Here is a 25,643-nt window from a genome sequence, read left to right as displayed (position 1 = left end):
ATAAAAACTATTAAAAAAAAAGGTAATGACTTTATATTTTGGCTTACTTAACTCTCGGGATCTACAAATTCAATGATCCTCCCAGTAATTAGACATAGACAAAGCTATTTCTATTGCAGAGACACTTTATTGGAGACAGGCGATTTATTTAACCCCAATGAGTATTTTTATTTAGTATCCTTTAACCTCTTGTGGGAAGGTTTAAATGAAATCAGTCAGAGCTGTGATGGCTTCCTAAAGTGTTGCTTAATTTCCAAATTAATTACCAATAGAGGGCTTTTTGAAATTTCCCCTTCTGCCACTTCGCCTTCAACTTCACCACCAACCTACATTAGTACCTACTGTCAATAACCGAAAGAATCAAAGAGGATTTTCACTCTTAAGGAAAATGGAAAAAAGGAAAAACAGGGTTCACTATTTGTTTTGCAGCATGCCATTAAGGAGGCAGCCTGCACCCTGAGCAGTGAGAATGGCACCATCAAGCTCCGTCCCTTGGGAACAACACTCAGCATCAAGCCACCATAGTTTTGAATTGCGTCTGTCTATTCCTTATCTCTCTTTACTTTGTGCGTCCTTTAGGCCTAAGCCTCTTGTGCATCAGAAAAATGCAGGGTTATTTTTTGGGTCTAGGAACACCAAAAACAATTTTTTCCACATAAATGAATGGTTCTTTGCTTTATGCATTTTTGGCTTACAAAAGTTTTCGTTGGAATGCTCTACTTTTGGATGGGGGATGCTGTAATCACAGAGTTAAATCAAGAGCCAAGAAAGCAAATGGATCATTAATCCAACCCCACCCAAACTCATCACTTGCATGAATTTAATGCCTACATACCCAATGATCATTTCTATTCTTACTATTCCTCCACATCAAGATATATTTCTCAAGTTCAAACAAAATGCCACCTTGTAAACTTTACTTTTATTGCTGACATGTCTTTTTTCATTTATCAGCTCAAAAGTGAGCAGTATTAACTGGTCTGTCTTTTCTTATTCAATATGCCTTAACAGTGAGTTAAAACTTGAGACAGTTATCTGTACTTAGAAGAAATACTGAAAATCTCCCTCCCTTAAAGTTCTTCTAGGATATTCAGCTAGCTAGTCATTTCCCAATTGCTGATGGCAATTACTCACATAAATTATTTTTCCATAAGCATTATCACCTCCTTTCTGCATCATCAACTCTTTCCTTCTTCTGTAAGATTAAAATGACACCTTTATTGATGGTGAGATTATGATGTTCACTACTAAGAGGTCCACCAACAATTCCAATGAGGGGGTGGTGAGTTTCCACACCAAAAATCATTTTTCTAACATCTCTGTCCTACAAATCACCTTAATTCTGACACTATCTTAGTGTTAAATCCCACAAAAGTTCAGTCCTACAAGACTGACCTCCCCAGCCCCCAATCTCCCACTTCACAAACCAATCACAAGTCCAAGTTGCCACCAGTGCTTCTAGCCAACTAGCTATAGACCAGAAGTTCTAGTGACCCCCTCTTTGGATTCAATTAATTTGGTAGAGCTGCTCACAGAACTGAGAGAAAATATTTAACTTACTAGATCACAGATTTATTATAAAAGGACAGAACTCAGGAAAAGACTGATAAAAGAGATTCATAGGGCAAGATTATGTGGGAAGGGGCACGAGGCTTCCATGCCCTGAGTATACCACCCTCCCCAAATCTCCTCATAGTCACAAATATGGAAGTTCTCCAAACTCTGTCCTTTGGGGTTTTCATGAAGACTCCCATTACATTGGCATGATTGATTAAATTATTGGGACCACTGGTGATTCAACCTTCCAGCCCTTCTCCCCTTCCCAGAGGTCAGGAGGAAGAACTAACACTTCCAACCCTCTAATCACAGGGTAGGTTCCACTGGCAACCAGCCCCTATCCCCTTAGGCTTTCCAAAATCACTTCATTAACATAACAAAAGATGCCAAACCTCCCCCCCCCCCCCCCCCCGCCCCATCACTTAGAAAATTACAAAGGTTTTAGGAGCTCTGTGCCAGAAACGAGGATGAAGACCAAACATATCTTCTTATTATGAATCACAATATCACCACACTCTACTGATATCACAGTCAAATCCAAGGTTTATCAAGGTATTACACAATAGAGACTTCCTGTGCTATTACTTTATCACCGAAACATAAATTGTACCCACTACGTTCCTAATACAGTGTAGGATATTCTAGCATGATTAGAAATGATGTTCTTACCTGAAAGGATCTCATCTCTCTATAATAACAGTAAGTTATTATTATTCATTAGAGAGGGAAATAAGAACCATATCACCGTAACAGTATTTTACCACTTTAGGCAAAAAACAAATTAACTTAAATCCCCTTGAATGTTTTTACATTACAGGTGTTAAAAATCTTCAAAACGGATCTAGCCTATTTAGTTAAATGAACAGTCCTGAACAAAATTTAACCGAAGTAAGTTTGTTCTATAGTGGGATCAATAAAACCTGTATCTATACCTCTCACACAAGGCAGATAAACTATATTAGATTGTTATTTCTTAAAGAAGTATTCCTGGCATGTTTCCTAACAGTTAATACATTTCAAAAAAATTATCCCTACTTCCCTGGGGAATTCAAACAAGAGAAATACTAGCGGTATTAAAGAAGCTTAAATCATTAGGTTGGACCAATATCCAAATACTGCCTAATTCAAAGTCATTTATATTTCTCTTTGGCATATATTACAAGGGATATAGGGAACAAGGGATAGTAAGTATGTATATACCTTCCTTATGATACTTGGTTTAAATTTTAAGTTTGAATTCTGTAGAAATACTGACTAAATTGGGAGTTTGAAGAAAGGCAGTCCTAGATTTAAATTCTTCAACAATGCATTAACTATAAAACAAGCTTTGTTCACAAAAGAAATCAACTGTTATCCATTCATGGAGCATGGGTTACATACTAACGGGCAGCAGAAAAATACCACCAAATTTGATCAAAATCATTCTGACCAATAAATAGACATGCGTTAGAGAGCATTCTTGTTTACTATTTCACTTAAGAACTGCTTTCTAATTAAAAGAAAAGCTTACTTGGAAGAAATACTCACTGAACTAAAATCTTCCTCTGTTAAAGTTCTCCTAGGATATCCAGCTAGCCAGTCATGGCCTAGAATCTCATTTCCAATATCCTTAATCATTTGCTAACACATAATGCCAAATTTCCACGCCCCAACAGATTCCAAGCTCCTACATAAATAATCATGTAGAATCCTACATAAAAAAATCATTTGCTTTATTATTCTCTTTTTTAATTGAAGTATAGTTGACATACAATGTTGCCTTTGTTTCAGGTGTACAACATAGTGCTTAGACAATTGTATACATTACTCAATGCCTGACTTTTACTATTCTTTGAATAAAACTTTTTATCCCCTGAAGACAGTTTCTGAAAGGAACCTACTACTATCAAACCTCTCCTATTCCTGAAGACCAAGACAGTTAATAAATCAATAAAGGAAATAAAGATATGGGAAAGAAAAACAATAGTAGCCATGGAAGACTGGAAGAAGAATAGAGAGCAATCCTTTACAAATACACCAATACATTATTAAACAGCCCATTCTTAGGGTTCTCCTAAACTCCTTCAGTTCAGATCTCTTTCCAACATTCTCTTTCCTTCTTTCTTTCAAGAACTAACAACCACTCCCTACCTTATATAAATTTTAATGTTTTAAAGTGACAATAGTTGGCAAAAGCTATAGTTTAAAAACCAGTCCTTTGCATTTATCTGATTATTTATCATTTGTCTCCTGAATGACAGTGATGTCTCCTCCCTCACCCTCTCTTCCTTATAGTCTCAGTGTCTGCTGAAAGACTGAATCTCTCTGGCCAGTTAGTACTTTTTGAAAAGCTGTCAAGGTTATCTCTTGACAAGGTTGACTCCAGCTCAAAATATCAATCTTACGATAATTTTTGATCTCAAGTGAAGAGAAGGATGCTTTCCCTTTCCTATAAGTACTTCCTGCTGCAAAAGAGCAGGCAACCTCCTCAGGGGGGTAAGAAGCCTGGTTAATCAAATTATTGCTAAACCTTATTACCACATACTCTCCACAACCCTTTGATTAATGAAGATGGGTCTTAAATACAATGCGGAGCAAAAAAAAAAAAAGACACAAAAGCTCTAAGTGCATTTATCTCAAGTTTTAAAACAGGCAAAACTAAATTATATTATTTAGGAATGCACACAGAATTGTACCACCTATGAGGAAAAGCAAGTATGTAATTACTACACAAGTGGGAAGCAAGGGAGGCAAGCACACATGAAGGCTTCTGAGGTGGGGCCAATGTTCTATTTCTTAATTTGGGTGATGATCACATGGGTGTTTATCTTATAATTAGTCATTACATTGTACATTTGGTTTATATACTTCTCAGAATGTGTTATATTTCACCATAAAAGAAAAACTTCTTTAAAGACTGAAACCAAACATTTTCTCAGCAAAAGCCTTTGCAAAACATTTTTCTCATGCTTATATAAACATTTAAGACATTTTCAAAGAATATCTCAAAAACTTCAAGAGTGCTGCCTTCCAATAATTCTGTGCTCCATTACTGTTCCTGTGGATTATACAAGTAAGATGGTTTAATAATTAACCTGAATAATAAAACCTACTTAAATAGAATTTATTCTATTTTAAGGAGTTACTGGCATTTTAAGAATAGGCATGAACTGCTGAGAGAGTAGATCTTAAAAGTTTTCAACACAATAAAAAAATTTTTTGTAACTTTATATAAGGTGACAAATGTTAACATCTTATTATCATTTCAAAATGTATACAAATACCGAATCATTATGCTGTACACCTGAAATTAATAAAATGTCATGTCAATTATACTTCAATTTTAAAAAAAAGAATAGGCATGAAATAAACATGGTGGTAACAAGTGAGTTTCCCTGTGGTGATTCCTTTCACCAATCCTACTCTACCCTTTTGGCCAGCAACAAATAATAATTTAAGCTGTGCATATACAGGAACTTTACAAATTATGAATTACTACATTTTAATTTAAAAATAGTCTATCCAGGGCGCCTGGGTGGCTCAGTTGGTTAAGCGACTGCCTTCGGCTCAGGTCATGATCCTGGAGTCCCTGGATCGAGTCCCACATCGGGCTCCCTGCTCAGCAGGGAGTCTGCTTCTCCCTCTGACCCTCCTCCCTCTCATGCTCTCTGTCTCTCATTCTCTCTCAAATAAATAAATAAATAAATCTTTAAAAAAAAAAAAAAATAGTCTATCCATCTATCTACGGAGAGAAAGACCCAATAACTTAAGTTTAAAAACCAAATTCATCTGAAGTCATGTGTAGGTTGGAAAGATTGCTAGATATCACTAAAGAAAAGAACACTGCACTGTGAAGAAAAATCTTTACTGGAGAAAAACTGATAAACCTGTAAGGCATAAAAAGGAAATTAAAAGAAAACCTCAAAAGAAACATTATCAATTTAGTTATCAACTAATCATTTATACTTTATTAATATAAACAAATTTTCTTTATGATTTTATGAATAGTCTTTCTCCTCAGATAGGAATGAATAAAAAAAGTTAAAAAAAAACTGAAAACCTAAAGCATGAAAACTATTAACGAAACTACAGATGAGTGAAGCACACAAGTTTTATATCACCAATTCTAAAGAAGTCAAACTTCACATAAAAATAGTTTCATAGCTGAACTTCAATTGCCAACATTTCCAATATTGTCAATTTAAAATGAGTGGTAGAAACAAACTTCCCTTCATCTTCTCAAGTAACAATTTTCAAACAACTTCTCACAAAACGCCCTCTAATGCAAACAAAGGTGCAAAGAAAACAGAAAAGAATCTAGCCAAACTACAACCTTATAAAAAGTACTTCACCCCTCTGGTGTTCAGCTTCTTTGCCCTGAAAACAAGCCAAGCCAGCAAACACTCTGGAAGCCCTGCAGACCATAGAATTCTGGGTCTACTCTGAACTCCCACCCTGTAAAAGTCCCTTAACTGGAATGGCTTAATATTTCCAACCTTATTACAATGAACTTTTTACAGACAAGATAAATCTAAATAAAACAACATTCACTTGGATTCATTCATCTTTTCTTCTCACTCAGCTATTCCCCTTAAAAGCCCCATCTCTGAAAACTCCCTAGTCATTCGGTTTAAAAACTTGAAGTCAGGGGCACTTGGGTGGCTCAGGTCATGATCCCAGGGTCCTGGGATCAAGCCCCACGTCGGTCTCCCTGCTCAGTGGAAAGCCTGCTTCTCCCTTTGCCCCACCCCGCCGCCCCCGACCCTGCTCCTCACTCTATCTCAAACAAATAAATAAAATCTTTAACAAAAAATAAAAATAAATAAAAACTTGAAGTCATCATCACCTCTTCTCTCTTCCCTACATCAAAACAAGTAATTAGCCATCATCCAACTAGTGAGCTTAGTTAGCTAGGCATGGATTGTGCCCAGGCACTCTGAGAGGCCAATATGTTAAGACTTAAATCAGGGCAGCTGATTAAAAAACATAAATTAAATGGAGGACATTTTCATTTAAGCCTGTCTTGAAGGCAGAAGATGCAGTAAAAAGGACATAGATTTTGGAGACAAGCAAACCTGTATTATTCAATTCTTAGTGGAATATTGAAGTACCTTTTATCTACAGAAATAAGAGATGTTACCTTATCTCCTTAATTCTAAGATCTAAAATCAAGTTGTAAGACACTGTAAAAACTAAGCATCTACTATCATTTAGAACGTATATTAAAGTTATCCTGCAGCACTAAGTTCCACAGAAAGAAAAAATGGTCACTAATGATATGGTCAATTTAATTAGCGTAGCAGTCACAATTCTTTATAAATGTGTATTTCTAAAAATAGTATAAACTTGACCAACATAAAGGCATTCACCAACCTATGTATAGGTTATATTCCAAAGTATGTTTAGATGCCTTTCATTTGAAACTCTGAAGGTGTTTTTACAAAGAAATAAAATTCCAAGTCTACAAATGCCAGTTTACTTACATTTACCTAAAATATGAGAACCTCTGGCAGTTGTTCCTATCTCTTCCAACCTTACCTCCACCTAACACTTTTTAAAAAAAAATCCTATGGTATTGACACTTTCTATCAATTTCTAACTCCCTGGAAATTATCTGTGTCTGAATTAGGTCAAGTGAGGACACAGAAACTTTCTCAGAAAAGAATAAGTGATTTAAAAACAAAAAATATCCACCAGAATCAGGTAAAGGAAGTAAAGGAGTTAAGATGGGGTAGCATGTTAACCATTTACATTTTTTCCCCTTTCAACAGTATTAATTTGGCCCATAGATTGTATTCATGGGCCCTGTATTATTTGAAAATGTTTTCATTTTTTCCTATTTATTGTAGGGACTGAAAGAAGTCACTTTTGCAATTATACATAAATTAAGCATTATTATCTGGACAAAACATGGCAATAAAAGAGCATAAATATGACTCAGAGTAAGCAACAGGCGGACCAATAAAAGGCTTCTAATAACCCAAAAGGAATTTAGGTATTCTACAAAAATTAAGTCTAGTAAAACCAACATCAATACCCTTCTAACAACTTCAGGGTTTCTTCTGTGACATCAGATTTGGCAGTCAGGTCATTTAACAGACATCCATTGACTTATGATGTACTCAGGTAATTTACTAACCAAAACCTAGAAAGATTAAATCTTGATTCTAACCTGCAGTCCAATTGAGGGTGATACAGAAACAGTATTTATACTCATTATGTTCAAGTATTATAGAAAACAAATGTTGTCCAGAAATAAGAGATCCTCTTAATTATGGAGTTGGAGAACAAAGATAACACTCTTCATATTACCATGAATGATGTACTATCAGTGTCTACAAGCAGGATTTAAAAGCAGTATTAGAAAGATATGATAAGGCAAATTAAGTAAAACACTAACTGCAGAATCTAGGTGTAGCAGTGTTTGCTATAAAATTCTTTCAACTTTTTTGTATGAAAATTTTTATAATGTAACAATCTAGCAATGTACAAATCTGTTGAATTGTGGGATGCTTTATAATTTAGGTTAACAGCAGTATGGTCTCTAAGAGCATTAAGTTTTCAAAGTAAACAAGTAAAAAATATGATTCAGTCACTCCAGAATATTAATCTTTCCATTTTTTCTGAGAGCATGTATGCACTAATGAATACTAAGAAGGTACAATGAAGAGAACTTTTAACATTTTCTCATATCCCAAACTACTCATAACTTATAGGGAGTATAAAAATCAGAAGTAGATTAAGTACAGACAGGCCAGTAAGTTTCCCCATATTCGTTAACTGGGTCAGAGCCATAATGAGCTTCTAATGCTTGGTCTACAACCAATGTTGAATTTATGCAAACTACTCATGGCAGTAAGAGATCTGCAGTCTTACTCAGGTTAGCACTCAAAATACGAAAATCCAGAACAAAAAGAAAAAGTTCCAAAGTCTTTGCTGACAGATCCTAACTACCCCAGGACCTATTCTATATGCCTCATGAAACCTATGAGGCATAAGAACCTATAAGAACCACCACACTTAAACCAAATGGGAGCAAGTCCGATTCCATTATCCAATGCAGCAGGTCAAGACACTCCCTGCATCTCCTCCCTAAGTGTTCTTGTAACTTACAACGACTTTAAGCTCAAGGCTAGAAAAATTGTAAATTACAGTGACTCCAGTGACAGGATACCTGTTCTGAAGAGCAGCTGGACTGCTGTTGCTTATGATTCCACAGTCAAAGTAACTTTTTAAGATTTGGGATGTTTTTTTCTAAACCTGGTTTTGTTACCCATTTTGTCTTCTTCAGAACTGAGGTCAATAGCCCCTTTTTGTCATCTGCAAAGTGAAGAAAAACATGGAGACCTCAAAGTACAGGAACTAGTTCCCAGCTTACAAACAGCTTATGTTCCAAAGGTTTATCAATCCTTTGAAAACATGTTTGCACTAATTAATCTATTTATACCATAGTTTCTTTGAAAAATTGTATTCCAAGTTTCAATTCTAAGCTGCAGCTTTCTGCCCTGCAAAAAGACATCTGCTGCCCTTTTACAGCTAACTGCAGCCAAAACTCAGAGAGGCTCAGAGAATTCTCTCTGGGGCTCTAGGGAGAACCCACTGCAACCTGTGCAGGCAGGGAAAAGGGCAGCTCTCCTTATATAGGTAGCTTTTACATCACCTCTGTGGGAAAAGCTACTACAATTTAACAAGATAACGGCTGTGAAAAAGGTACTTGGTTAATATAAAAGTATTAACATACAAAAATAAGTAGAAACTACATTTTGCTCCAGATAAAAAGAAGATAAAATTAGGTGCTGTTAAACTAGTTGCTCAACCAAATGTCTGGCAAGTACAGACAACATACTCTCAAACTGCTTCCTCATGTCTGATCAACTCAACTGATAAGGGAGGAAATTACTAAAGTGGTGAGGAGATCATACCACAAATGTTGCTAAGTTCTAAAAAAGTGTAGTGTACTTTAAAATTCAATAAATCTATAATAGCCAACATTATATACCACCACTTACAACAACTGCAAGATTTATAAAATAAATTGAGTGACAAATTTAAAAAACAAGTATAACTTTGTGACAATGAGTCACCTCTGGCAACTAACTAGAGTCTTACGCAATTTAAGAACTACTGTAAAATTATAGAAATAACTCATAATCAAACAGAAAAAGTAAACTTTTCACTAAAAAGACTTCAGAAATGAAGTCAGTAACAAAGACATGAAAAAAGGAAACAGAGAAGGCCAGAACAAATTGATTTGTTGATACAAAATCTGAAAGAAACGTTTAAATATTATTAAAGGTTCATGGCATTGCTGTATTATAAAATAGTAATCTGGGAGACTCCCAAGCTAGTATAACACTAGAGTATTAGATTAAAGATCAAAATATTGGTATTCTTAGTAGCTTGGAAGAAAAAACTGCTTTAAAAATCCAGAGTAATTGGGCGCCTGGGTGGCTCAGATGGTTAAGCGTCTGCCTTCGGCTCAGGTCATGATCCCAGGGTCCTGGGATGGAGTCCCACATCGGGCTCCCTGCTCCTTGGGAGCCTGCTTCTCCCTCTGCCTCTCTCTCTCTCTCTGTCTCTCATGAATAAATAAACAAAATCTTAAAAAAAAAAAAAATCCAGAGTAATAATGATAGACACTCTAACCCTTTTTCAAAATTTTTCAATAAGAATGGATTATAAGAATGAGATACCTAACTACTTGAGATCTTCAAAAGATATAAAAAGAAAAACAAAAGTGAGCGAAGAAGGGATTTTTTTGGTCTAAAACCTAATTTTCTCATTAAGTCAATCCAAATTATACTTAGACATCAAATTTATATTGACAAATCTCTGTTCACAGTAAGGGATAGGGACAATTCCTTTATTGTAAAAAGACTAATACTAATGACAATTATCTAATAGTATGAACAGAAACATTTAATTAGGAATATGATAAAATGTAAATATCAAAACTATTAGTAAGCAGAACACCTAAAGTAGATCTTTAAGAATGAAGAGATATATATCTTTAGATTAGCTTATATGAATTAAAGTTCAAATTTCATACATTTAGCTAAAAGACAGTGTTTCTGAAATGTGTTTCTACATAAATGTGTTTATACATAAAAAAATAGAAGTGAAACAAATTTTCATGTGGATAAAAAAGGGTTATGCTCTCCAAGCATATTCTTGAAACTTGAAAAAAGATCAACTTCTAATTCTCTGCCATACTTTAAAAAAAGAAAAAAGTATTATTATTGGTGAAGCAACCTGATAAGACTTCATGATTACAATACTCAATTTCAATAGTAATTTTGGGCTGACTTGATGCAATTTCTAATCTTCCTTCAAAATAAGGAAAAATAACAAAATCGTCTCATCATTCAGTTGTGAATTTTTCTGCAATCCTTAATTGCAGCCTCAAAGTTACTACTAAACAATATTCAGCCTTTGTAAAAATGATACTCTCTGTAGAAATACTATTCACAATTTTTGTTACCCGTGATGTTTGGTCGCCATGCACTTCTGCTGTTGTAATCTAAAAAGACAACTTTCTCTTTTTACACTGTTCAGTAAAATATTAGCAGTTTTCATTTTCCGGTTCCAATTTCATTTTTATCTAATTTGCTTAAGTGTTTCAAACCTAAGACTAAGAACACTGTACCTAGTTCCCAAGGCTTCACAGTATTTTCTTCTGTGATTCCAAGTAACATAAAGTTATTTTTTTTTAAATGTTAGAAAAAAATCAAAACCTCTTCATTTCACGAAGAATGTCCCAGTAATTGTTTACCTAAACTGAATTCTCCATGAGTGGGCCCCTGTCGTGTTCAACAGATGCAGCACTACCAATTTTTCTATCCATAACAGAACTTCAATCCAGTATTTTAATATATGGATAATTCACGACCCCAAATATTTGTAATCCATATATTAGTAGCTCTCAAGAAGATTCTTTGTATTAAAATGATAAATATCCTAAAATTTAGTTAGATCTAATTATAAGAATATAAGATTAACTCAAGGCTGACAAGTCGGGTCAACATGAATTTAGTTTAAAAGGCACAGGCTCAGATATAAAGCAAAAACAAACAAAAACCAAATAGGCTGGGAAAGCTGGGTAAAAAATTAAAGCAATCTTCCTATCTATAGAATTCACAAACCAGGGTAGTGCCTAAATTAGCTAGTGCTCTTAGTAGGGTAATTTCCTAAAACATTCAGGTCAGTCCCGGATACCACGTGCAACTTCTGTATTATAACCTAAGGCTCCCCATCACTGTGGCAGTTTGTTCTCTTAACCACAAACCTTCCTGCAGACACCAATAAAGGAACTAATGCCATGCTTTCGGATATTGTGCATAACATACTGAGGGTGACAGTTGGGCTAACAGAGTAATGTTCTTGCTCTAAAAAGCAAACCAAGATAATTGTGGAACAGTGAGGTGCTGAGTGCACTTAGGGGCCTTGAAAAAAGCCACTCCTGAAAATATCTAGTGTTAAATAGAGTCCCTAGCTTTCAGATTACTTTCAGGGGTATTATTTCCTTTCCTACAACACCTCACTACTCACTCCCTTTTCCCCTTCTTGTATAAAAGAGGAGAAACACTAAAAGCGTAAAACTGCGAGGCTGAGTAGACAGGGCTCCTGCACATCTGGCCTCACCTCCAACGGCAACAGGGCAACCCCTGGGCGATCCCATCCCAACCAGCAAAAACGCGCCAGCAAAAAAGAGAACGCGAAAGCCACGGGCGGGGAGGCGGGGAGTCCGCCACGAGTCGGCCGAGGGGAGACCTGCCGGCTCCCGGCGTGGCCACTCTGGACTGGGCAACCCAAGAGGGCTGCAAGAGGGCTTCGTTCGCCCTCCCGGGAGGCGTCACACTTATTCGGCTGGGGGCCAAAGTCCCACTCGGGGACCCCCGACGCCCCGCCTCGGGCTGCGCGGGGGAAACTTCGCCCACGGGCAGGGGGCGCGCCCGGAGCTCCGGGACACGCGCTCGCCTCTGCCGGGGTGCGAGTGGGGCTCGGCGGCGGCGCCGGGCCAAGTCCGGGGCGAGCCGCGGCGGGCAGAGGCGCCGGTCCCGGGTCTCCGCGGGCCGCGGGCCGCGGGCGGGGGAGGGGCGGCGGGGCACTTACCACGGGTCGAACTCGTGAATGATGCTTTCGAAGCGAATGACCGCGAAGAGGCGCGAGCTGAAGCCGGCAAGCCAGGCCAGGAAGAGGATGGTGAAGGAGAGCAGCGACTGCCAGCCGGCCGGCTGCGACAGCCCCCCGGACAGCCCCGCGGGGGCCGGCTTCGGCGGCGCCACGCCGCCCGCCGCCTTGTGCGCGCACTGGGCCCCGGGCCCGTGGTGGCCGTGCCGGCTGTTCCCCAGGGCCATGAGGCCGCTCCACGGGGACGAGTTGAGGGACGACTTGTGCTTGCTCTCCGGGGCCGAGGGCTCCGCCATGTTGTGCCCCGGCGGCGGGTCTCCCTCCTCGCCGCCGCCGCCGCCGCCGCCGCCTGGTGCGAGGGGTGCTGGGCGGGGACCCGGAGGAGGAGGAGGAGGAGAAGGAGGAAGAAAAAGGAGGAGGAGGGAAGAGCGCTGCGCGCTCCCGCCCTCAGCGCCGCGAGGCCGGGGGACAGGGGGTGGAGGCGGCGGCAGGGAGTCTCCGCCTCAGCAGCGGCCGCGACCGCCGCGCTCTCAACTCGGATGGCCCTTGCGCCCCACTAGCCATCCGTATCCCCCGTGCAGCTGCGGCAGCGGCGAAAGCCGACGGGACGAGGGCGCCAGAGAAGAAGCAGCAGACGGAGGCGGCACCACAGCCCGGAGCAGCAATGACATTCCCCCTCACACTCGCCGCCCGCCCCGCGGTGAAGAGCAGGGGGAGGAGCCCCCTGGAGTCCGGGCGGAGCTCAGGCTACCTCTGACTCCGCCCCCGACCCAACAGGAACTGGCCCTTCCACCTGTCACAATGCGACAGGTCCGTTAGGGGGCGGGCCCAGAACCGCGGTGCCCACCAATGGGGGCGCGAGCTGGGGCGGGGCTTAGCCCAACAGCTCTCCCCCACTCCCTCCCCCTCCCGCCTCGCGCCCGTTCGCCCAGGGCGGCCGTGCTGCGCGGCTACGACTTCATTGTCAGTTGAAAGACGCGGTTTCGCGCGCCTGTGTTGTCGGCAAGGAAGGGTGCTAGGCTGCTCCGCTCGTTGCATGAAGCTGGGCCAGGACGAGGGGTCGGGAGGTGATCGAGAACAGCGGAGCAACCTCCGTCAGAATTAGCTTAAGGAAGGCGAACAGCGCTGCGCCGACCGACCGGGCACTCGCCGGATTGCGGCGGTCGTGACTTTTAACCCGCTTTGCGCGGAGCGCCCCGTCACGTGACTGAGCGCGCAGGCGCGTTACACTAGTCTTGCGCGCGTGGGACTGGCTGGCGGGGCTCTGCCGCCCGGGGCGCCCAACACAGCCTGCGCAGTCTGTGAGCGTCGGCGGCGGCGCACGGGTCCACCCTGCCGGCTGCGCCGGGCGTCCTGCTAAAGAGGTTGTGAGCGAAGTCAACTTTGCCGGCGCTGAAAACTCTTCGGAGCCAGAAAACAAGCTCCTAGCTCCGAAGAGACCTAGGGGGCAGGCAAAGTGCGACTTTCTCTCGCTTTTTTCGTTTCTTGTATCTTTCTGATTGGAAAGGTCGTGTTTGTTCACTGGAAGTACGAGCAGATGCAGGGCTTCATTGTTAACGGGCTGCATACAGTCCACCGAACGAGTGAAACTTTGTCAGCTGTTACTGAATTTTCTTTAGTGAATAATAACGGACTGAAGATCCCTGTCCACAAAGTTTTGCACGTCTAGGTTGTATTTTTATACCTTCCTCCCCCTTCTTCTTACCCCCAGGAAAGTGCCACCGGGGAGACTAAATTCAAGTCAGAATGAGTTAAAACGTAAATGGAGTGGTGAGGAGACTAGAGTTACTCTAATATACGCCCCGCGAAGGGCATGGAGCTTTGATTCCATAAATATTCGATTCACTTTTCATGTAAAGTAATTGCCCATTTTATTTAGGTGAATAACGTGAACTTAAAAGCCTGTGTTCGCATAATATTATGAAAGAACTCAATTATTAAGCCATTAAATTTCAACACAGCAAATTTAAACATTTAGAAATTGTGTTTAAACAGTAGGTCTTGTTAGATAAATGAACGACTAAGTTTGAGATTGGTCTTTGAAACTAATGGATCCAGCTACTCTTTTAACCTAAGTGATTGACTTTTCTCTGGTTTCCTTACAAAAATAAGTAAATAGTCTCAAGGAAAGGATGAAAGGTTTCCAGAAGTAGACTTTCCCACCAACAATTTAATAGCTGACATTTATTGGACATCTAAATTTTAGTGAGAATTATCATAGAATATTAACTGAGACCTGTTGTAGGAGAAAGGTGACATGCTCTTTCTCAGAGCCAAACTGTACATGCTAAAATGCCAGCATTTAGAGTATTGGTGCCCATATTCCATGAACCAAAGTTCTATCAACCTAAAATAAAATTTATTTTGTATTTTTCATTTATTTGTATATTTCCGTTTTACTATCTTTTGTATAGATGCTCTCTATTAAGTTACACATTATCTTGCTTCCTTTTTGGTTTTTTAATCGCCGAAGTCCTGGTCTGAAAAGTGACAAGACTCAGTTCCAGTTGCCCATTGTTGCTTACTAGCCAGGTAACATTGGCCAAGTCACCTGCATGGGTTACCCTTCTACTCATAAAGTCAGTTCTTAATATCATGTGAGATAGCTTATCTGAAAATACTTTGAAAAATTGTTACGGATCATAAGCAAATGCAGCTTAGCAGTGAGTGTAAAAGCAGTAGGAAAAAAACCCTGTTATTCTTGGTGTTTATTCACTTATTCACTAATGCATTCAACAAGTATTTATTGAGCTCCTTTATGCCAAGCACTATGTGGGCCCGGGATGCAGTAGGGAACATGAGAAGCGTGGTTCTTCCCTCACAGAGCTCACCAGCCAGTCCTAGGGAGATGGGCATTGAGTAAACCATCACACTGCTAAGTACCAAAATGCAACGTGACATACGCTATCAAAGAGAGACACATGGGGGATTTGATCTGCACAAGATGAGAATGTTACCCAGGGAAGCAGCACTGGGGATAAGGATAAAATGACCAGGGGAAGAAGAAAGGAAAGAATTATCCAGAGAAGCACATACAAAGACCCTGCTTTGGGCCTGGGGAGGCAGGTACAAGGAACCCAGAAAATGGCCAGAATGGCTGCAACACAGTGGGACAACGTGAAATAGGAGTTGAATAAATGGCCAGAGAGTATAGGTCATGTTAAGAGGTGTTTTTGTTTTGTTTCAATGGGAGACTAATAGGGAACCATAAAGGGATTTAAGCAGAATTTGGTGTGTATGAGATGGAGTGTCATCAGCTGTGTGTTTTGAAAAGATTACCGAGAGTGCAATGTGAAAAGCGTGTTGCAGAGGGGACCTCAGTCCACCTGTGCCAACATCTGAGATTGTAGAGGTTACTTTTGTGAGGAATGCATTACAGAGGATCCACTAAGGAATCCATAAAAATAAATTGCAATACGGTGAATTCTCAATTTCCAGCCATCAACATAGAAAAGTGACTCAGTTTGTGGATGAACTTGAGTATATTGTTCTGCCTCTCTGCACTTGAGCTTCTTGATCATCCTGCTAAGTGTTTTGGATGCTGAAACTGGGACAGTAGGGCCCAGAGAGGGAAGGATAGGTAGGGAAGATAGCAAAAGAGTGGAATCCAGAGGGACATAAAGTAAGGCCAGCAGTGACACAGAGTGCAGAGAAATGAGTTCGCCAGTTACTTTAGCAAGGTCAATTTAGTGAAGTTGTAGGGAGCAGAAGCCAGATGGCAGCGGGTGAGGAGGGTTTGGAAGCAAAGGATGTGGAGGCAGGGAATGTAAACCACCCTTTGTAGAAGTCTGGCTTTGAAAGTGCATAGAGAACCAAGTCAGACAAAGAAAAAGACAAAATGATCTTCAGCTCCTGGCTTCTCCCAATATGGTCAAGAAAAGATTTGAGTGCAGAAAATGTGCCTCAGAAATGGCACAGGTCTAAGAGAAGGTTTCATTCTTCTTAGAGCAACAGAAACAACATAACACATACTCTTGCACTGGGCACTGGGCATAGTAGGGAGCTGCCAGAGTCTGGCATATAATCGGCATTCATAAATATTTGGTGACTGAAGGACTTCTCTACCATCAAGTCCAGAGAAAGGTAGTTGCTGGTATTGATTCCACTGCTCAAAAATGTCTTCAGGGTTTTCTGTCTTTCCACTCTATGCTGGATTGTCTGGTGTCAACTCATTTTCACCCCCTTCCGTAGTCTCTGCATTGCTTGGGAGAAGCTGAGAACTACATTTCCCAGATCCTCTTCCCTGTATGGTTCCACGTTAGAGTTTGAGAGGAACACAGTCAAGATTTAGAAGACAGAAAAGAGAGGGAGGCAGTTTTGGACAAAAGGAGAAGAATGAGCAAACCTAAGATTCACACACCCTTTCAGCTGCTGTGAGAACCACTTACACCATTGTCATCAAGTAAGACAGTAAGACAGAGTAAGGGAGCTTTTTTGGAGATGATTGGAAAGCTTTTGAGAACTACCTGCTTCAGTCCTTCAGGTTGAAGTTTTCAGAGTTGGCTTCCCTGACCCTGACTTTTTGGCAGCAACTTCACTGATCTTAGTTCCCCTTGGTTTTCCAACTTGTACAAGTAATCATTCCTATATTAAACCCTTTATTCCTGAAATACCTGGAGTAGCTCTGTTTTACCAGTTGAACCTAATAATACACATTCAATTCTCTTAGTGTGTTGGTTTTCATTCTCTTGACTGTTGCCTGAAATTTTTCATTCCTTTTTATGGCTTCATGATATTCCAAAGGATGGATGTATCATACTCATTTAATCAATAATCGATTGGTGGATGTTTGGGCTGTTTCCAATCTTGTGCAACTGCAAACATGGATACAATGAATAGACTTATAAAGAAGTAATTGTTCCCAAGTCTAAGAGTGTTGGTTGGAGAAATTACTGTAAGTGAAATTTGGGATAAACATATTTGGAATTTCAATAGATAAATTGTTCTCCATATAGGCTTGTATCAGTTGCATTCCCAGGATGTGTGAGAAGCCCATTTCCTAGGGACTCACCAGCAGAGTGTGTTAAGAAACTGTTGGCATTTTGCCAACAAGTGAGGTGTAAATTGGTAGTTTTAATCTGCATTTCCCTTACGAGTAAGGCCGAGGGTATTTGATTGTATATTTAAGGCAATCTTTTCACATCCTCCATGAGGCAGAATTGGCATCACTGATTGTGTATCTTTAAGTGTAATTATTGGAGTAGTATGCTCCAATGTCATGGAAACCATTAGCATGTAGAGTTTTATTGGCCAGCTGCTCAAAAAACGAGGTCATCTATATTGAATTCATGCAAATCTGTTCTTAAAAAAAAAACAACAAAACTCTTCTGCTGTTCAATTTAGCACATCCCCTAGATGATCTATTCTAGATCATGTACTTCATGAAAGTACTTTTGAAGTAATGAAGGGATTTTTTATGCTGCATTAAGAAATTCAGGTAGAAATTTTCTAAAGATAGAGTCACTGTTAGCAAATGTCTCCCCTGATAGAAAGGTGGTTTTTTGTTTCGTTTTAATGTCATGAAATTCTGTGCCTTCCTGATGTGTAGCTAAACTGCCCATCTCTCCCCGAGAGCCTTATAGGAATAGATGAGTAAATAGGTTACTTTAGCAAATAATATTTTCTTTCAATGTATTTCAATTACAATTATAGTGATTCTGATGCAGTATTATCATCTATCCCCATACATTTGGGATATTTTTTATGTTAATCCAAGTAGTAACAATAACTGCATTATATTTATAAGAGAATTTATTAAATTATGTTCTTATGAAATAAGTCAGAGTGATGCTCAAAGAAGAAGTTTATAAAATATGAAGAAATACTATTATTTCTAGTATAATACTAGTAAATACTAGTAAGTACTAGTATTTCTAGTACTAAAAATACTATTATTTCACCCTAGAGGTGTCAGGAAAACAGGAAACTTGAATTCCCTCTTGCTTAACAAGAGAATTTGATATATATTGAGCTTCAGAATTTGTGTATACATTTTTTTTAAATCTTCTTTCTATTGTAAATTGTTGATATCCCAAATGTTTAACTTAAACTTAAGTACAATAAATATTATGCTGAAGCAATGTATTCCACTTAATAATTACGCAAAACAAACTCATTTACTAAGGAATTAGAAGAGATTTTGTTGGTTATTAAATTAGTGACACAATGGAGAACGGAGGGTATATTAGCTGGAAGTTATAAAATTGAAAACTACGTTATAATTTTGATAATAAAAACAAAATTAAAAGGAGCTGAAGGGACATATTAATTAAAAATATTGTAAACATCTAAAGCATTGTAAATGCATTTATGATTGGGGTGTTAATTTTATTTCTGAAAGTGTGGGCTTCTTAGGCTCTTTCGGTTTTCAACAGAGATACATTGGAGGTCCTGGGTAATGGAATTTATTGAAAGGATGCACAGAGGGGTAAGAGACACAGGAAGACATCTCTGTCGCTGCACAGCCAGACCTCACAGAAAACAAGAAGTTATTTTGGGACACACAGCAATTGTGGTGGCTCAACAAAACTCTGCTAGGCCAATAGAATGATCTGTCATTTCCCTTGCACTCAGCAGCTCCTATACCATGCCCTGTTCGTAGGCTGAGTCCACTGTTCTGTGTTGCTTCCCATTGTGACTACCTCTCCTGTCTTTACTCTTTAACTCACTCACTATTCTTGTTCTCAAAAGCTCTTTACTCTGCTTCCGTATAACTCCTACAGGTTTGGGGCTTCTCCTTACAACCCTCTGTTAAACAACTCTGTGCTTCTCATGAAATCTTTGCACATTGGCCTTGGATCTGTTTCCCTAGAAGCAGACCCTGAGATGAACTTTTGTGTAATTTATTATGGTAGTGTTCTCAGGAGGGAGAAATTGATAAGGGAGTGAGAAGGTCAAGGAAAGGAAAGAAGCCCATCAAGGATGCAGTTTCAGCAAAGTTCAAGGAGGGTCCCCCAGCATAACCCCAGTGGGGGAGCTTGGGAGTGTAAGTTATGCCTCTGACAACTAAACAAGAGGCAAAGACCTGAGGCATTGTTGCCCCTACACCTGTCGGTCACTGGCTAAGGGTCAAGGAAATGCATGAGCTTCTAGGCACTTCTGGCTCTCTGGTTATTTGAAGGGAAAGCCTAGGGCAGAAGCACAGGCACATGGTAGAGAGGAACCTGAAGGTCCTGGATGTAGATGGAACATTGCTTCAGCATCCCTCTCACGTTCAAATGTGGCTCAGGTTGGAGTTCCCTGAGAGAGATGATCTGCTGGGTCAAGAAGTTATCCTCCTAAAGGAGCACCTACACCCCAATGTTTATAGCAGCAATGTCCACAATAGCCAAACTATGGAAAGAGCCCAGATGTCCATCGACAGATGAATAGAAAAAGAAGATGTGATGTGTGTGTATGTATATATATATATATATATATATATATATATATATAATGGAATATTACGCAACCATCAAAAACTGAAATCTTACATTTGCAACAATGTGGATGGAACTAGAGGGTATTAAGTGAAATAAGTCAATCAGAGAAAGACAATTATCACATGATCTCACTGATATGTGGAATTTAAGAAACAAAACAGAGGGTCATAAGGGAAGAGAGGAAAAAATGAAACAAGATGAAACCAGAGAGGGAGACAAACCGTAAGAGACTCTTAATCATAGGAAACAAACTGAGGATTGCTGGAGGGGGAAAGGGGTGGAGAGATGGGGTAACTGGGTAAAGGACATTAAGGAGGGCATGTGATGTAATGAGCACTGGTTATTATATAAGACTGGTAAATCACAGACCTGTACCTCTGAAACCAATAACACATTATATGTTAATAATAAAAAAAAAAGAAGTTATCCTCCTATGTAGGGTGCTCCTATTGGGATGTTGTACTGGCTCACTCACTCCATTGGCTGTTGGTTACATCTACACCAGTCACATTTCTCTGGTCTTGTCAGTTGCAGCTCAGGTAGTAGGGTCACATGGCTACGTGCATGGTCACCTCTGTACATGGTCACCTCCAATAGGTGGCTATGACCTTGACAGTTATGCCAAGGCTCTTAAAAGAGAGCAGAGTGACTGGCCTGCATCTTGTACCTTGCATGGTTTGTTCCAATACAGACTAGTTCATCTTGTTTGAGTTTATTTGCATCTAGATGCATTCTTGTTACTATGATTTTTGTGTTTTGGGTTTTTGTTTTTGTTTTTGTTTTTGTTTTTATCAAGTGGACCTTAAAAGCAAGCCACCATCTCTTAATTCCAGATTTGATTTTTTGGATGAGTAGGAGTTCTAAATAGTAATTACTACTCATGTACAGGAAAGGGAACAGGTGCTTGGTATTTTCTCATTTAATTTACTTCTGACAATAATATTTCTCAAAACAAGACCCCACAATACATATATTATAACCACCTCTGGTGTTTATTATAAATGCAGATTTTTGCACCCCATACCCAGTATGTCTGGGGCATGACCTACGAATCTGCATTTTCAATAAGCATTCTAGGTAATTTGACCCACTTTGAAGTCTGAGAACTTCTGCTTTACAGTATAAATATTATCAGCGTCATTTTACTTTTAAGGAAATTGAGGTTTTAAAAGGCTAAGAAATTCACCTGAGGTTATATACAACTAACACAAAGTGTCTCAAAAATTCTTTTCCATAAAAAGTTTTCACTGATGGCTATGTTTACAATGTGAAAGTTTACTTGTTTGCAAAAATGTTTATTATCAAATTAAAGCAAATTTCAAGGTGTCTATGGCTAGATAGGGTCTCTGTGTATATGATCTCATTTAAGATAACTGCAGTCTCCCAACTGTGTCAACTACAAAATTATAATTTGAATACTGAACAAACACCTGAGTGCAAAGGCAAGCAAATCTATGAAGCTAAAAGTGAAGGAGTTGGTAAGAGAACATCATCAAGAGATCAAAGTGGGGTTCAGCAATTTTGCTCCAGACACAGTGATAGTGTATGTTTGGTGAGATGCTGGGAGGGTTCAGCACCTCATACTTGAGCCAGGAACACTGTCCTTTATGTAGGATAACCTGAGCATGCACATGGAATTTTGAAATGTTGCTTTTAACCCAGGTAAGAATGCAGGAATTGAGTGGGCCTGAAGTTCTCTCCTATCCAAAACATAGCTGTAGACCTTGCGTGTCAGGTCTTAGCTATGTATAGAAATTGGCACATTTTTCCGCATAGCGTGGTTTGTAACATTTGGCAGAGTAATAGCAACTCTTCACCTTCAAATCCAAGGCTGGCTTGCTTGTAGAAAGATGGAAGATAGTAAAAATCTGATTTCCTTGTTTTTTATTGCCCATAAGACATTCCTTTATGGAAACCAACTTAGAGATAGTAGGGTAGCAGGGGCCGATCCTAAAACTTGCATATTTGAAGGCAGAATCTGTGCTCTTTCTACTAAAAATTCTTCTTTCACTATATGTGTTGTTATGGACTAACAGTATCAGCCCCACATTCATATATTGAAGCCCTAACTCCCAATATATCTCCATTATATTTGGAGATAGTGCTTTTCAGGAAGTGATTAAGGTTAAATGAGGTTATAAGGGTAGATCTGGTGTCCTTACACTAAGAGGAGGAGATGGTAGAGATCTCTCTCTCATGTGCAGACAACACAGTGAGAAAGCAGCCTTCCGCAATCCAAGAAGAGAGATTTCACCAGAAACCAACCCTTCCAGCCCCATGATCTTAGACTTCCAGTCTCCAGAACTATATTGAAAATGAATTGCTATTGTTTTAGCAACCCAGTTTTTGGTATTCTGCAAGCTAAGATGTGTCCTGAGCACAACTTAGGTGATCAATATATTTTTTTAGGTGGCTTTCTCTACTCTAGAATAGTCAAAACATTTTTGAAATTAAAGAATCTTAAACCGATAAGATTCAGCCAGGTTGTATCCAAGAAACTTACCAACACATACACAGTAATTTCTCATTATCTGCAAGGAATATGTTTCAAGACCCCCAGTGGGTGTCTGAAACTGAGCGTAGTACCAAACCCTATATATGCTATAATAAAGATCAATTTATAAATTAGGCACAGTTAGAGATTAATAACAACTAGTAATAAAATAGAACAATTATAACAATATACTGTAATAAGAGTTATGTGAATGTGGTCTTACTCTCTCTCAAAATATCTTATTGTACAGAACTCACCCTCCTTCTTAGGAGGATGATGTGAGATGACAAATTGTGTTGAGATGCAGTGAGGTGAATGATGTAGGCATGTAATGTAGCGTTAGGCTACTGTTAACTTTCTGACCATATGTCAGAAAGAGTATCATCTGCTTTCTTACCCCAGGTGACTGTGAACAACTGAAATGAAGAGCAAAACTGCAGATAAGGGAGGACTATTGTATCTCATTTATTTAGGAAACTCAGGAACATTAAAAGCACCCAGAATTCTTATGACTTGAATTCTCATTTTAGTTATATTCTAAAATCTATTAGCATGTAAAAGAAACATTATATATAATTTTTATGTAAATATATGAATTTGAAGACCACAACCATAACATTTTTGCCTATAAAGGATTTAGTTCAACTGTCATTTTATAGATAACTGGGAGGTCCAGAAAGGCCAAGTGACTTGTGAAAGACACAGAACTTATTAATGGCCAAGCCAGGATTACCACCCAGTTTTAGTGACTTCAGTGATTATCATGAATGCCTTCCAATTCAATACACTAAGTGCTATATGACAAAGGTAATAATAAGTTTTGATTATAAAATATGTTTCAGATTTGTAAGTTAATACAGATTATCAGAGACAGAATACTTAGCACCTTAACATTTGAAAAGGAAGTGTTAATGTGAACATTACTTTTAATAATAATTTGGGGTAAGAGTAATTAGTCTGCTACTGATAAAATAATGCTGCTGCATAACAAACAACTCCAATATTTAGTGGCTTATGACAAGTATTTATTTTCACTCATGGGTCTGTGACTAGTCTGTGATTCGGTTGGGCTTAGCTGATGTCAGTTGAGCTTACATCAGGTATGAGGAAAGATGAGATCTCCTCCAAGTGTCTCTTCAATTTCCTTTGACTCAGTTGCTCTTCAGATCTGTTTTCAGGGCAGATGTCAGAAGCTCAAGAACCAAACCAAATCATGCAAACACATTTAATCTACTGTGTAATGTCTGCTGATATTTCATTAGCCACAATAAGTCCTACGGCCAAGTCCCAACATCAATGAGCTGGGCTTGTATGTATGATCAGCTCTCCTGAGATCATTGCAAAGCCTCAACAGCAAAGAGCATGGGTGTATAATTATATTATAGGAGAAAGATGAATTGAAAATAATAATCTAATCTATGAAAAATAACACTTGTGGTTTCTGGTGTTAGAATATAGTTCATAAAATGCACTTTATATAATTCTATGCAACAAATTTATGAGCCAAAAGTGAAAATAAATTTCAATATGCTGTACACCTTCTTGTCTTTAAGATAAGGAAATGTAGTATTAATTTGAAGTTCTATATTTCTTAAACAAAATGTATGCTTCCTCTAAACAGTGTCTGCTTTACTTATATGCAAGGCTTTGTTTAAATGAGAAAAAAAGGAAATATATTCTGGTTGTAAACTTGTCATTTTAGAAAAATTTTAATTATATGAGAAGTTTTAATGTTTAGGGTGTGTAAGCCTAAACTTTATTCAAACTTAATTTAAATTTAATTTAATCATAGACACAACCATTAGGTAAAGAAGAGTTCTGAATCCAAGAGTATGGAATTTAGAGGCAATAAAATAAAGAGGCCAATACAGAATCCAGGAAGAATGACAGAGAATAAGCTCTGTAGAACTCCAAGAATGGGAAGGAACACCATATAAAGTCACGTGATCCAAATCTTAACACCATCTAGCCAGAATTAGCCATTTTCCTTTTGGGCTACCCAAATATCACTTCTGAAAAAAATCTATTTGTAAATTGGATTAAGAATAAAGATAACTTATGAACTCACCAGTGTGAAAATCCCAGAATTTGTTTTGGTTTCAGGTGCAGCTTGATCAGGGGTGTTGAACAATGTCACTAGACTCCCATTTCTCCACTACCCAACCACTTGGTACCCTTCATGTTGGTTCCATTCCCAGACAGGCTCTTTCCTTGTAGTTCAAAATAGCTGTCACTTCTCCAAACATTTCCACACCTCACATTCAGAGGAGAAAAGAATGTTATAATCTTTTTTTCAGGATTCCCAGCATTCTCACTGCATCTCAGTGGCTCTGAGCAGACAGCGTTCCTATCCTTGAACCAATCACTGTGGCCAGGACACTGTGATAATGGCCTTAGCCTCAAGTCACATTCTCCATTCTTGATTCTGGAACTTGGTTCTGGAGCCCCACCTGAAGCATGCTTGGTTGAAAATGGGAAGAGAAGGTTTCTCCTGGGAATTGGGTTATAGTTGATAAACAGGAGTATGGATGCTGGGTGCAAAAACAAGAGGTATTTACAGAATGGGTGCACATTACAACCCTGTTATGTGTTGTACTGGAAATATTCTTTAGTTGTTTTATAGCTGTAAGCAATTTATAGGAATCCAATGATAAGCTCTGCTAAGAAAATGTTCTTCATATTCTTTATACACTATGTCACTTGAGCTTTTCTGTTACTTTTATGTAACATAATACTGAATAATGACAGTAGCAACCATTTATTGAGCAAATCTTATTTACCAAGCACACCAAGAGCCTTCATTTAATCCTCATGTCAACTCTTCCAAAAAAGCATTAGTGTTTATATTTTAAAAATAAAGAAACGAGGCTCAGAAAGGTCAGCCACCTTTCCCATGAATACATAGAAAACTTGGTAAAACTTGTAGACTGTATTAGTTAGATAGTATCAGAAACAAATTAGTCTGAACTCTCAGTGGCTTACTATAATGAAGGTTTATTTCTCACTCATGATTCACATCCGAGTGGGCTTATGAGGGACTCTGCTCCATGTGATTACTCACA

The 25,643-nt window shown here is 39.0% G+C and overlaps 1 protein-coding gene across 2 annotated transcripts in view; it reads right to left on the bottom strand.

Annotated features, from left to right (window-relative positions):
- Window positions 1-13,379, bottom strand: part of STT3B (STT3 oligosaccharyltransferase complex catalytic subunit B) — a 100,055-nt gene extending 86,676 nt beyond the window's left edge. Inside the window, exon 1 of one of the 2 annotated variants that reach the window (XM_078072732.1) lies at window positions 12,649-13,379. In XM_078072732.1, the coding sequence (XP_077928858.1) occupies window positions 12,649-12,962 (314 nt within the window). In that variant the 5' untranslated portion in view covers window positions 12,963-13,379. The remainder of the gene's footprint in view (window positions 1-12,648) is intronic. The other variant, XM_036075056.2, reaches the window with a different exon arrangement.
- Between the last annotated feature and the right edge of the window lie 12,264 nt (window positions 13,380-25,643).

This window comes from Halichoerus grypus, chromosome 1, assembly GCF_964656455.1.
Source record: "Halichoerus grypus chromosome 1, mHalGry1.hap1.1, whole genome shotgun sequence".
Taxonomy (NCBI): Eukaryota; Metazoa; Chordata; class Mammalia; order Carnivora; family Phocidae; genus Halichoerus; species Halichoerus grypus.
Note: the sequence above shows the minus strand (reverse complement) of the source record. Positions and strands in the feature narration are given on the sequence as shown.